At 40.8% G+C, this 13788-nt stretch overlaps 1 protein-coding gene across 1 annotated transcript; it reads right to left on the bottom strand.

Annotated features, from left to right (window-relative positions):
* Window positions 1-1779: 1779 nt before the first annotated feature.
* On the bottom strand, window positions 1780-12557 carry ammecr1 (AMMECR nuclear protein 1). The gene is made up of 6 exons (XM_008332165.3): window positions 10879-12557; window positions 8793-8903; window positions 5792-5906; window positions 5433-5523; window positions 5245-5341; window positions 1780-3651 (listed from the first exon to the last, which is right to left on the bottom strand). Exons 1-6 carry the CDS (start codon window positions 11358-11360, stop codon window positions 3537-3539), a joined length of 1011 nt encoding a protein of 336 aa, XP_008330387.1. The 5' UTR covers window positions 11361-12557; the 3' UTR covers window positions 1780-3536.
* Window positions 12558-13788: the final 1231 nt, after the last annotated feature.

Here is a 13788-nt window from a genome sequence, read left to right as displayed (position 1 = left end):
GGGGGGGGGGGGGGGGTGGGGGGGGGGGGGGGGGGGGGGGGGTGAGGGCAGGAGGTAAACGAGTGACTTCATGTCCTTTCAAACCTGCAGGGTGTTGACTTGCACAAGTAGGAATAAATAAAAACACCTGGTGAACAATTCTGCATATATCAAGGATAATGACGGTTAAGCGTGTCGGGATTTTCTCTTCACGCGGCGGCGCCGTCGAGCAGTCAAGGCAGCCGACGGAAGTACGGATCTGTCACGCGCGGCGGCGGGAACTTCTTTCCGCAACTCGGACTTGGTTTCGTCCGTCTTAAAATGAACTCAAACCCTTTGTCGTCCCCGTCCCCCCCCCCGTTTCAGCTGTTGTTGTTGGGAAGCTAGTTGCTGCAGTTAATGGACAAGAAAATTTGTGAGAAACTTTGTGCCCTAATCCTATTAAATCTCTAACGTGAAGTGCCCCTCAGGGAGTAAAAAGTAAATATCGGTAGAAAACTAAAATTTGGGGGGGGGGGGACGGGGGGAGGATTTGGAACACTTTGCATGAACTTCGATGGCGTTTGTGTTGACACTGCCGTGCAGTCAGGACAGATGTCCACAATGGGTCTAAGAATAACCCTACGATTGTTCACACTGGACGTCATCTCCGAGGCTACTGGAAGTTTCCTTTCCCGTCGACTGCCATGACTCGGCTTGACGCCAAACACGCCGAAGAGAAGATCTCACACGCCGCATCTTTTAAGTATATGATATGACTAATGAGTCCGCATGACCAGTCACGAGCTGTGATCACCCCAATATGAGGTCCGATAGCACCATTATTTGTCTTTTAAATCTCTTAACTGTTAATAAGAGCGTCTAAGCCGTGGATCAAGCATATCGTGGGTAAAACCATAGGTCTTATACTCAGACGTACATGCAACAGAAGAAATTGCATGTGTACACAAAGACATATGTAAAAGAGCATGGTCAATTTGGTTTTGCAGCAGGAAAAAATTTCAGGTTGTGCTGTATTGAATGGACCAGGAAATGAATGCCTGACTGTTCTTCTCCGCACATTAATGTCGCTCATAGTATCAGGGAAGGTGGTCGAGGGAAGAAACTATCCTGAATGTGTGTTTGTGTTTGGGGAGGGGAAGGGGTTGGGAGGGTTAAATGAAAGCTCAGCATCTGATGTGTGACAATAGGAAGCTCTGGGCGAACACAAGCCTTCATGTGACTTCACACATATTCATTAAATTATTCCAGGAAAAAAAAAAAAAAAAAAAAAAAGCATCTCATTCCTCTCCCTGCACTATGCTCAGAAAAGAAAATGCGAGGGCAGAAGAACAACTCAGAGCATCATCTACTGGCCCATCATTTATTAAATCATCAATATAAGGCAACACAACTGAAATCTGGGTCATTTCGAGTTAACTGTGGATGGAGTGCCAGAAGCCCTTGAGGTTTTTGCATAAAGAAAAATAACCTGTCAGTTAGTAAAGGCTGTCACGAAGAAAAACAATGTCGGTCAAGTAACAAGTACCTCTCCAAAAAAAAAAAAATTCCAGTTCAGAAAAGGAGAACTCAAACCCAACAACTCAAGCAGATCACGCAACCGCCACCTACGACTAATCTTTCTGGAACGTGGATCCAAACCAGCCGCGTGCGTGTGCGTGTGTGCGTAAGCAAATGGTGGACTCACGACGACTAACATTAACACGTGAAATGGCGTGTGCGTAAGCAAATGGTGGACTCGCGACGACTAACATTAACACGTGAAATGGCTTCACACAGCTCTGTGTTTTTAGCTTGATGACCTCAAGACATCTTTGGGGGCCCTGTGCAGCGCGCTCTAAAGAGTATGCCGGTGTTTGCGCTAACCTAATGCTAACCAGCTGGCTAAAGGTAAAAAAAAAAATCAACAGTAATCGGAAAACAATGACAAGAAATGCCCAGCTGCTTGACAGTGACATGCACTTCGAAATGACACAGGCGTGATTTGGTGGACTTTTTGTGCAACCAGAGCTGTGTTTCTACTGCAAATGACAATTTTTTTATTTTTATTTTTATTTTTTTTTTCAAATACTATACTCAATAGGAGAGAGACAATGGTTAGCTATAATCTGAAAACGGCTAAAATACAATGCTTCACCGACAAAATGACACGGGTAGATGCACGACGCAAATGGCAAATGACTAACGGCTGCTAAGGCAAGTGTTTGGTGATGCAGTCTTGCCTGAGGCAGGGTGGTGTACGTTTGCATTCAAAGGCTCAAGCATTTCCACTCTGGGTGGCACTGAATGCAATCCTTTTCAGCCAAGAACAGGCTTCTGGTAGTGTGAAATAAAAAGAATATGGCTTCAAGTTGTATAGCATGTCCCTGTCGAGTGACTCCCTGCCAGAAAGCGCAAACACTAACAGACACAATGAATATAAACATGCAATCGAATTCTTTTTTTTTTTTGTTGTTTTTTTTTTTGGTCAGCATCCTCAAGATTACGCTCGGTACACTTCAACACGGTAGGGAAAAGCAGACCCACGAGTAGCTAACTCTCCAAACGTACAATTATTACATCATTGGTGTGAACAGTATTATCAGACAAAATGGCTTCCTCTGCAATTTGCTTCACTTGAAAATTATGGGAACGTGCCTTTAATTATAAGGCTCCGGCCTGACAAAATATTCAACGTTAAAAGTCCACCACAAAACACTACAAATACTTAGAGGAAGAGTTTCACAAATGTTCTCTCCCGGGGGGGATGGGGGGGCGGTCTTTTACATTTAAGGTTAAATTTCTGGATTCATTCACACCCGGTTTCTACCTCGGAGCATATCATGTTTATATTCACACATAAAAGATGCACACGCTTCAAACGAGAAACTTAAGTCGGCAACGGATGGCCTCTCACGGGGCATCACAATCCTATCATCTATAGTTCAGAGTATACAGATCCCTGTAAATAGTTCAAACTACAAATCTACAAGAGTTTTCAAGGCTCAACCAACACCAGCAGTCCGGTTTCTCGAGAGGAATTGAGGAGATGACACAGCCTTCGAGAACTGCAGTTGCCTTGCTACACGTTATACATGTCTGGATATTAATATAAAGTAGTAAAACAAGAATAAACAAACTAAACAAAAAAAAAAAACAAAAAAAAAAAAGGAAAATCTGTTAATGTAAAAGCCAGGACAACACAAGTGTGAGACTTATCTACTAATAGACTTGCTTCCATCCACAGAATAAAACACCTGATTGGTTTGATGAGAAGAGATAAAAGAAAGAATTATTTGTTAACGTTCAATAATGTGAATAAAGGGGATTACAGATAGAAGTTAGACAAATGCTGCAAAAACTTAACCACAGACGAAGGAACGTGGATTTCTTGCCATAATCAAATGATGCTTCGTTGCCACCCGTTGCCATGTCAACGCCGGGGAGACGGCCGGCATGGCAACGGAAACTATCATCATAAAATGGTACAGTAGTAGAAATAGCTAGACCAGGAGGGGGCGGGCTCTCCTGGGAAAAGGTCAGCGGAGAGGCCCAGTGATTGGTCATGCGGCTCGCTGTCAGGAATAATGGTTATAGGGGGGTATAGGGTGCCCGATGCCATTCTGGTAGTGATGGTGCTGACGGTGGGCAACGTACTCTGCATAACCCATGGTCATCTTCTCGCTACGGTACCTGGGAATTATACAAGAGGAAAGGTTTGGATGAAAACTGCCACAACTGATGTTGGACCTTTGGCATGCAATTATTCAGACTTTTGGGTGTTTGCAAAACACTTTTGAAATGATTTACTTGAAGAAAAAAAAAAAACAAACACCTGAGATAAGAATGTCCAACCACACTTATACTCACAGTACGCACAACTCCCATGTCTTTTTTTTCCCACATTTGAAATTCCAAAAAAGGTTTTTAAAAAAAAAAAAAACGAATGCATATTTTACAACTGATGTCCGTGGTTATCCAACTCAGCCCGAATGCCCCGGTCCCTGGCAGGATCTTAAGTTTCATCTGGGCTGTGAATGACCACCATCTATGTGCATTTTTCATTTCTTAATAATACTTACAAATGGACATTTGGTCCAATATTTCTATGTGCTTTTTGCACGATGTTCCTTGAATGTCCCAGCGCTCGGCAGAGGCAGGGTCAAAGCCTGCTACCTTCTTTGTCTGCTCACCAAACACCCCTCTCCCTCGGAGCTTTATAGTATCTCCATGGGCCCGAGACTTAGCAGGCAAAGGGGGGGGCGAAGGCTGGTCACTATCTGTGTTCTCCCATCAAACACTCTTTTGGGCCTTAGCCTGCAGTTCCTCCCAAGCCCCAAAGCTTTTAGCAGTGCCAAAGCTGAGGCTGGCTTTTTTTTATCTGTTTTACACTTATCCACGTGTCAGCTTGAGCACCGCCCCGACACACGGAGGGGGGGGAGGGCTACGACATGTCTGCAAGTAGACAATCGAGTCTGGACAGTTCTTACTCCTAATTTAATGTAAAGAACCCTGAGGTCCATTGAGGGTGTGTTTTGAATTTCAGATGTGCAATTGACTTAATGTATTCCTAGCTTTTGTGGAAGATGTTTTTGAGTTACAGGACTCGATTTATATCCGCCACGCCACCTGCTGGCGGGTGACATTCTTGATGTTAAAAATCAGAAATTGTAATAATAAACGCACAACTGTTCTTCACGTTTAAATTTTGAGAAAAAAAAAAAAAAAAAAAAAGGTTTAGGCCAAACACACAAAAAAAACAAACAATACCTCTGCAGATAACAATAGCAAAACATCTCACCTGACTTCGCCCCCTGTATTTAAGAATTGATGCAAAAATCAATGGCAACTACAGATATAAAACAGTGGTGCTGCTCTTGAGTAATTGCTGTTTAAGTAGCTGTAGAATTAACATAACATCCTGGGGTTTGTTTTTTCTCTAGTTTGTTTATATGGAATATGGGGCTGGAAGTCAGGGTTCAGAAAAAATGTTAAACACAGCAGCTGAGGTAATGGAAGAACTTATTCACTGTGTGTGACTGACCATATATTAGTACATTTTGGGATCAACAGCTGGCGTCTTGGAAAAGCTGTGACGGTTCTGGATCCACAAAGGGTTAGCCTCGGGCAGAGGTAAATGAAGGGCTAAAGGGTACTGCTGAGCTCAGCACGTTACCACATCAATTTGGTTTCCAGCTAATACCATTTTTGGGAACAGACAGTCCTGCAGCTTCCTAGGGATGTTCACTCAAGTACACAGGGGTAGTACGATACTTGTGCTCTTACCTGGTTAACTTAATGGTCTTCCTGAAGTCATTTGTGATAGGAGCTTTATAACCTCCCTTTCGCAGTAAGGAATCTATGGTTTGAATGTGGTCCCAACCTGGATGAAAGATATACTTTTGAATGCACACGTCTTTATTTTTTAAATAAACTGAAAAAGCTCCAAAGCTAAGAGCACAAAAAAAAGGTACCTTGCTCTTTTGCAACCTCTGGTAGGTAAGTGGCTGTGCGCTTTGATCCTTTCTCATTGAAAAACTCTATCCTAATACCATGGACACCCACCTAGAATTGGAAGCATGTACAATAAAGACCGGACATGTTTAAGCATACTTAGGATAAAACTCTTGATATATTTTCAATGTTCTATGAGGTAAAAAAAAAAAAACATTTTGTCAACATTCTTAAGCGATTGACTTGAAGCTGTCACCACATGTAATCAACCAAGAGACAGAAAAAGGCGGATGTACAATATTAGGAGATAAACATGTTATCTAAACTTGAAGTCAAATTATTATGTGTTGTAGGACTTATGAATAGGAACACGTCTAACCTCCCAGTCAAGGTAATCCCCGACATCTTCAAAGTTGGTGAGAAGAGACACTGAGCAGAAGAGGCGTGGCAGCTCATCCCTTGTCATAGGGGGAAAGCGGCTGTCTTTAAGGGCACTGCAAACAGTACACGTAAGGAGAAACACCATGAACTGAGCTCAAAAAAAATATTTGGGTTACTGAAAAAAAAAAATGTTGTTTACTTTACTCAAAAAAGAGAGCATGCTTTTTGCTCAATTTTGCTTTTGTTTTTTTTTTTATTGTACTGCTAAATCAGTTATATTTCAATTCTATGATGACATTTACAAAATCAAACAGCAGTATTGCTGTGGCACAAACCCAGAGCAGATTGTGTATTTGTTAGGGGCTGCATGACCTTTGCATGAAGTGGACACTAATGTAATGAAAGTTGACAAGTCGCTGATGACGCCATTTATATTTATGTGTGTGTGCATGTATATATATATATATATATATAAAATATATATATATATACATATATATACACATATATATACATATATATACATATATATACATATATATACATATATATATACACATACATATATATATACACATATATATACATATATATACACACAATACACATATATACTCTTTTCTGTTTCTAACGCCTTCGCTTAGGCTAGATGTCAATTTGTAAAGAAATTGGGAAAGAAAACAACATACAGAAAAGGTCTTCAAGTCAAGCCCAGTCACCCTGACAGTTTGACTTCATCTGAGCTTCGGCAACAGCTTTTTTTTTTTTATTTGCGTGTCAGAGCAAAAACAGGGTGAAGGCTCGCTTAGTGTTTCATCTTGTGCTTGGCACAGAGACAGCCGAGCAACATTTGGGCAACTTGGAATTTGTGGGGTTTTTAAATTACGAGCCTCTTCATACTCCATCCACTCACCAGTTACTACAAGAAGCTCGGCCTCCTATTTCTTCCTGTGATGTGTTCAAGTTGGCGGCAAAAACATCAGCGACTCGTCAACGTCCAGCTCTAAACATCATTGTTGAGTAGTAAAGTGAACTAGTTGACTAGTCTCTACAACCCCTGGTATTTTTTTTTTTTTTTTTTACACAGTTGCAGTGCATAGTTTGGAGGAGGTTGGTTTTTGCAAGTGTATGACTGGTAATTCGTCATCTGCCCTGGGGTCATCTAAAGTGCAGTACAAATAGTTTCGAGTGTGCCAAAGTCTTGTTGGACAGCCCTTCAAACAACCCCCCAGTGGCAATTTGCATACTTACGTAAACTAGGTCCATAAAATGTTTGGGTTTTTTTGTTGTTTTTTTACTAATTTTGTAGAAGACAAAAGTTGATCAACAACGCCGTCTTGTAAAAAGAATTTTTCTAAAGACACCAATGCAGAGAATAAAGGAGATACATGGTGAGACATAAACGATAGCTTCCAGGTTGAAAAAAAGCAATCATGACAGTTGTGCAGAAGGAGTCAATATCTACCTAGGGCTGGGCAACATGTCCAGTTTTTAAGATGTAAAATGAGACTATAAAATTTGATATGTACTCTTGCCCTAAAATGATATACAATCACACTACGTGACAACACAGAAGAGGAGGAAACGTTAGACAGTTAAAAAAAACTTTTAACCATGGTTTTTTTGTCAGTAATTCGGGTTAATAGTGTTGGATGAGCAGAAAAATAGTGTTTTTGAGATAACATATTGCCGAGCCCTACATCTACTACTACCGTTTACAAAAAAAACTAATGTTTAAATTGGGGTAACATTTAAAAAAAATACTCCTAAAAACAGTTTTGTCAGAACCTCATACTAGAATTCCTAAAACTGGAACTGTACCTTTATTTCACTCAGCAATCATTGTCCACTTGATATTTGACAGTACAGTATTACTACATTTCTCTAGATATGAGAGCACACTGGTTTTGCTCTCATTTTACAGTAGAAAGTATGTGTATTTACAGCTCACTTTTCTAAAATATATCAATAAAACCAAACACAAGATTGAGAAGAGCACATTAGACAAATTACAGCAGGGGGGAATGGATTCTCTAGACAGCAAGGAATCTGTGTGATTCATTTAAACACATTGTTATTGATTTTTAATTACTGACGAAGTAACGCATTTAATAATAAATGGTTTAAATTGGTACTTCCCGAGTTACCTAATTCCCGATACAATAAACACTGATGTGCCTACTCCAGACCAGTAGGTGGCACCTAAAGTACATTTGGCAGCTACAGAGAAGATTGTTTGCATGACCAGAGGCTCTAGTTTAGCCATGTTTACTGAACCTGTAGAGTGAGTTTGGTTACACCCAGTATATTTCATTAGCCAAATGATTAAGGAACCTACAAGATGAGGTGCAGACGTTACAAGTCTAAGATATCTCAACAACTGATTGGTTCAACCAAGCCCGTTGCTGACATTGTAGATGCCAAAGTTTTATTAATTTAATCAACTATGATTTTTTTTTTCTAAATGAATTTATAATCGTTCAAGAGACATTCGTGATACATAAAAAAAACAATTATCGGAGTTCAATGATCAGTGATGGAAGACGGCAGCATAGCTCTGCTGCACCAGTTCGAGCTTTCGTTATTTGAAAACTGTTGGGAGCGTGGACATACAAGCTAACATCAGCTACAACAGTCTTGGTCATGGCAAAGGATGTAGCCTTCTCACAATAGACCAGATGAGAGCTAAATAACAGGGATGCACCAAATATTCGGCCACCAAACGGATAAAACAGGAAGTTATGATGACGCAAGCAAAAACCCCAAAAAGTATTTTTAATTTATACTTTATCTGTGATTAAGCATTCAATGTTTCATTGTTTAAAATGAAAATTGGAATATGTGGCTTTGCCATCTTTTGTTCCTGTTTCTTGGGATATTTAAGGGATTTTAGGACCATATAGCCCAGTCATACAGTTTGACCTACGCCACAATTTTACAAAAAGTGTGCTCTGTCTCAGCTTTGTGGGAGGAAAACCCAGTCCGTACTGTTTACTCACCTGGTAAGGGTGTACTCCCTGAGTCCTGAGTGCAGAGTCATGGCAGAAAATGTACCTATACAACCCCTCAACCGTTTGTCTCTGCCTATTTTCCATGTGACAAACAGTGGACTGGAAAACAAGACAAGAGAAAAATTACTCTACAAGTGTGAATGTAACACAGGCATCACAGTTCAATCTGTAATCTGCAATCCACAATAAGAACATTGCTGTTAAGTAAAAATCTAGATAAAGCTATCAAATACCTAGTTAACTTCATCAATGAGTAGGTGTTTAAAGGGCACTGTGGGCTCGAGCCTGGGTTTAGGGTTTGCCATGAACGATAATTTTATATAAATATTTTTAAGGGATACATTTTCCCACTTCAAGTATTTTGAAGTAAAAGAAGCACAACTTTAGTTTTTTATAATTAAGAGAAAATGTACTTGATTAGCTTTAGTATTTTATCATTGTGATTTTGTCAGACAATTAACCTTTTTTTTTTTTTTACTTTTCCAAGAACCCAAAGAACTTAAGAAAATAAAAAGAAAAGAAGCAGGTTGTGGTCTGGTGTGAATTCTCCAATGGACATACTGCTTGGATAAATATTTGGGCTCAACTGGATGGGTATGAATGGAGGATATGTAATGAAATTATGTTGTTATTGTCGCCAAAACCTCCACCCCCATCTGTCTTTGAACTTTTTGACTTGAAGTTTTTAATTAACATTTGAACTCGTGACTAGGGAAGCCTAAAGTACTAACAAATGTCATATTTTTAATTGACTTCTTAAGAGAGGTTGTGCTAGCTGTACGTTTTTGGCTAAAAATGGTTGTATATTTTAAAGCTTGGCATTTCCACAACATTACACAATATAGTGTCATTTGTGCAGTTTGGGCTTGTGCATTTAAATAATATCAGTGGGACCCTTGGTAACATTTCTGTGCAACTTTTCCTATATACAGTATATATAGGTTCGGAAGTAGTCTGCTTTGTTTGTAATTGTACACCAACCTTATAGAATGCAAGGAGGAGGGTAAAGAGTCACATGCTATCGCATTACAACATTCGTAAAACGATTCAGCGGCAAAGTCCCTGTAGAGGGCGCAGTCTCACGTTCACTATGGATATATATTAATTAGTTAATAACATGATCAATTAAGTCGCAATTATTTAGTCTAGCATACATCTTCATTATCTCAATGACATAAACACTGTTTTTTTTCCAAAGATTTCCCTCTGCATTTCATGATATTTTGGGCTAAGCGCTTAACGCGAACCACCTTTTTTTATTGTTCGACGTTTAAGTCACTGACAATTCTTTCAATAGTAAACACACATTAAAACACAACGTGCCTTACATGTGTACTTAATCGGGTATCTTTTTAAACAAATTCAACAGGTCTAATGTTAAAGTATTTCATAAAAACCGATGGAGTTCCCTTGCCAAGCTACTGTAGCTTGGGGCTAACAATGCTAAGCCTATTATGTGAAAAACCGGAGTTCAATTAGGCTAACTCGTCAAATGTAAAACTTGAAAACAACAGTTTCACAAGATCAACTGAGAACACGTAGACATTGTATCCACATATAAGTATTGACAAAAATAGTCAAAATAGAAAGATGACACTTCTTACAGTCTTTCTTACAGACATTAGCTTGTAGCTAATATGATAGGCTAACGTGAACCAGTGTTTTCTGGTGTTCAGAAAACTCGTTAAATGTTAATTATGATTAGCACCAAACAGAAAGCCACGCATTAAAATATACACCATATAGATAACTGAATTTTGACACTACAGTGTCATGACAAACCATTCTTTTGAGCCTCAGAGTAAAACTAATGAAGCTACAGGCCGATACAGACATTCTCTACGACGAGGCCCAAAGTTCTAACTTGAACAGAACAAGTTGTGAAGGCAAGATTTCTGCTTAAATTTCTTAAAAAGTCCCTCTTTTTATAGTGTGTCAGTCCGTGTTCACAAACAGGAAAGAGACTGGGTATTTAAAGAGTTACCAGGTGAGCTGCGGCAGATTTATGCCGAGAGGATATATGAATGAGGTTTGACATGCAGTAAAACAACAAAGAGCTGAAAACAATACTCACTAGGGATCATTTGTAAACCTGGGTGTTCTCGGAGGTTGATATCCGTACAGATGGCAATAAAGCACGTCAAAACAGAAGCAGCACATCTCCGCTGAAACCACCATTTTTCTGTTTCCACTTCCAGAACCAGGTCCCGGGCTAAGATTCGGGGCGAGGCCGGATGAAGTGTAACCGGCCGGGACTGGGGACAGGGCGTTCGTCCCACTGCTACCACCGACACTATTACTACTAGTGCCACTAACGTTACCCCCGGGTCCCCCCAGGCCGTTGGCTCTGCTCACATTAGTCGCTGCTGCAACAGTCGCCGAGGAGCCAATCCCCAACTCTGAGCCACAATGTCCGGTTCCTGCCACCCCGCTTCCCGCCCCCACCCCGCCGGGACCCCCCGACCCGGGCGATCCCGACAGTTTCTGCTTCTTCACCCCGCAGCACCCGGCCGCCATCTTGGAACAATCTGCACCGACACACCGCTTCCGACCCATAACCGTCACCGCGGGAAGGGTGGGGGGGAACGCCGACCAGACGTAGAAATCCCACTGCGCCGATTCGTATGACGGACAATTCTCCACTTTCACGCTTTTTATTTTTTTTGTCAGGCGACGAAATAACCAATATGGTGAGAAGACTGCAATGTCACCCAAGCGTTGCCTTTCAAAACGAGCGACTTTGCTACGCAAAATCCATGACTGGATAAATCATTTTTGAGTAGTCAGCCAGTCAAGCTTCGGTGTTGGATCGCCGATTTGGTCAACTCCTGCAAATAGTCACTCCTTCTCCCCTAGCACGACACCAAGGGAGGCGACCAGTCAGTTATTCTAAAACATACAAGTTAAGGTCGTACACAGGTCCTAACAGGCCGCAGATGACAGCGGACAGTCGGTCCAGATGTGAAGCCAACAGCCAGTGCGCTGAAGCCCCGCTGCACCCCTCTCCAAGTGGAAGCCGGGAGCTTGCGTACGCAGGACCCATAAGCTTCAGCACAAATTGCGCACGTCTTGGTCAGCGTAGCTTCTCATTGCACCAGCATTGGTTGCTTTAGCATCAGCTACACGAACTTCTAATTACACAACAGGCCCAGTATGTTGGAATTCCAGACAGTGGGATAACGCAGAGAAAAACAGCATCTGAAAATGCGGGGTTGGCATGGCTTAATGAACCGCATCAGCTGCGCCGAGCAAGTCATTTCAGTGACATACAGGCCACAGTTTGCACCTGCATCAAGTCTTCTCTTGGACCTGGCAAAATCTCTATAAACACCCCCCCGCGTCAGTCATAGAGCTGAAAGTTTTCAATACAGGTTTGTTTGCAGGCTGTCATCCGTTTGTAAGGAGACATACAGATGATCTCTCTTGTACGTCAGCCGTAAGAAATTCTCCGGGTTCGGTAACCCCCGCTCCGCAGTAGCCTCTCAGCTGCTACCACGCAACGCTGTGCGGGTAAAAGCCCTGTGATCAGTCTGTGGGCACAGGCAGCGGAGTCGTCGGCACGCCGGAACCGGATTCAGAAAATGTGTTGCGCCCACTTGCTACACATTGTGCGTAGCTTCTGAGGGTATCACGTTCTCTGCCGGGAAACAGGCGCGTTCCCGACACTGACACAGGCGTATGTGCATTAAAAAAGTATCACTAAGTTATAAAAAAACATGACCAGAATGGACTAGATTAGAACTTGGCACTGCTGCCTGTGACTGCTCTAAAGCTATTTAGAAGAGTCTTTGATCTGCCCTTCATCGTACACGGTTGTCATGATGAAAAAAGGCACAAACTGGGATATTATTTTTCAGAGTAGGGTGGTAAACGCAAAGAATTATCTTTTTTCTAAATATGAAAAAATATTTCTTGATAACATTGACTATCTTTATATACTGCAGAGCGTAGTGTAAGAGGAACAGAAAACAGAAAAATTGACAAAAAATAAATCTCTGCAACAAGATCCCTGTCTTCTTTAGACATGTCTTGGAACTAGTGTAGTGTAAGAGGAACAGAAAAATTAACAAAAAATAAATCTCTGCAACCAGATTCCTGTCTTCTTTAGACATGTCTTGGAACGTAACATATTTAAATGCGCAGTTTTGGTTGAGTTGAGGTTAAGGTGATGTGACAAGTGATCTACAATCTCACAGATAGTAAGATCAGTAGTGTAATATACGGTTTAATTCTGGTTGAAATGTTTACAATTGAATCATCTTAATTATCACATTTCAGTAAACACATGAAATACCAAGTATCAATTCTTTGGTTATTACATTTGCTTTGACAGTAGTCTGCTTCAAAACCCCCAAATTAACTATTTTTAAGTCCAAATAGTGAAATGCATATTCTAATTATTATTTAATCCACCCCAAAGAGCCTTCACAGTTAAGGTGGAATTTCATCTTTAAGTGTTACATGGCAGAGTAGCGAACAAAAACAAGTGTTCATGCATAAAGAAGCAAAGAACTTAAAGCTTAAACTAAACTGAATAGCTGGACTGAGAATATGTTGGCTGTCAGGGCAACGTTTTCTTTAAGATTCAACCTTAAATTCATAGTTTGGCCCTGCAGCAGTGCTGTTGCAGACTGTTGTTTTTGGTTAAATTTGGAATTCCCTATTGCCACAGAACTGCTTTTGAGATACCCTGTGCCTAGCAATGTATGAAATTCACTGTCATGTAATGTGATGACAAGTCAAACAACAGAAATATGGTTTTATATCAGTAACATGTATTTTATTGGCAGGCATCTATTATTGTTAGTCAAAATACTGGACTCAAATAAATTAATTCACTGAAGAAATGCACAATTATGCTTATTTTAGAATCTCTGTAGAAAAGATTTGAACGTCACTGTGAATTGAAACGTTAGTCCCTCAGACTTACTTCTATGCATGACTCTCTTTATCCCGTAGAGGTCAGTGTCGTAGTAATAGCGGT

Source organism: Cynoglossus semilaevis, chromosome 19, assembly GCF_000523025.1.
Source record: "Cynoglossus semilaevis isolate Cse_v1.0 chromosome 19, Cse_v1.0, whole genome shotgun sequence".
In the NCBI taxonomy this organism is placed as follows: Eukaryota; Metazoa; Chordata; class Actinopteri; order Pleuronectiformes; family Cynoglossidae; genus Cynoglossus; species Cynoglossus semilaevis.
The sequence above is the reverse complement of the archived record's forward strand: the minus strand, read 5'-3'. Positions and strand labels throughout refer to the sequence as shown.

Excerpts from the sequence above, each read along its gene's own strand:
- ammecr1 (XM_008332165.3), bottom strand. The coding sequence starts at position 11,360 with ATGGGTCGGAAGCGGTGTGTCGGTGCAGATTGTTCCAAGATGGCGGCC. Across the intron at positions 8,904-10,878 it reads AGGTTTACAAATGATCCCTA|TCCACTGTTTGTCACATGGA; the intron begins GTGAGTATTGTT and ends CTTGTTTTCCAG. Across the intron at positions 5,524-5,791 it reads GGGATTACCTTGACTGGGAG|GTGGGTGTCCATGGTATTAG; the intron begins GTTAGACGTGTT and ends TTCCAATTCTAG.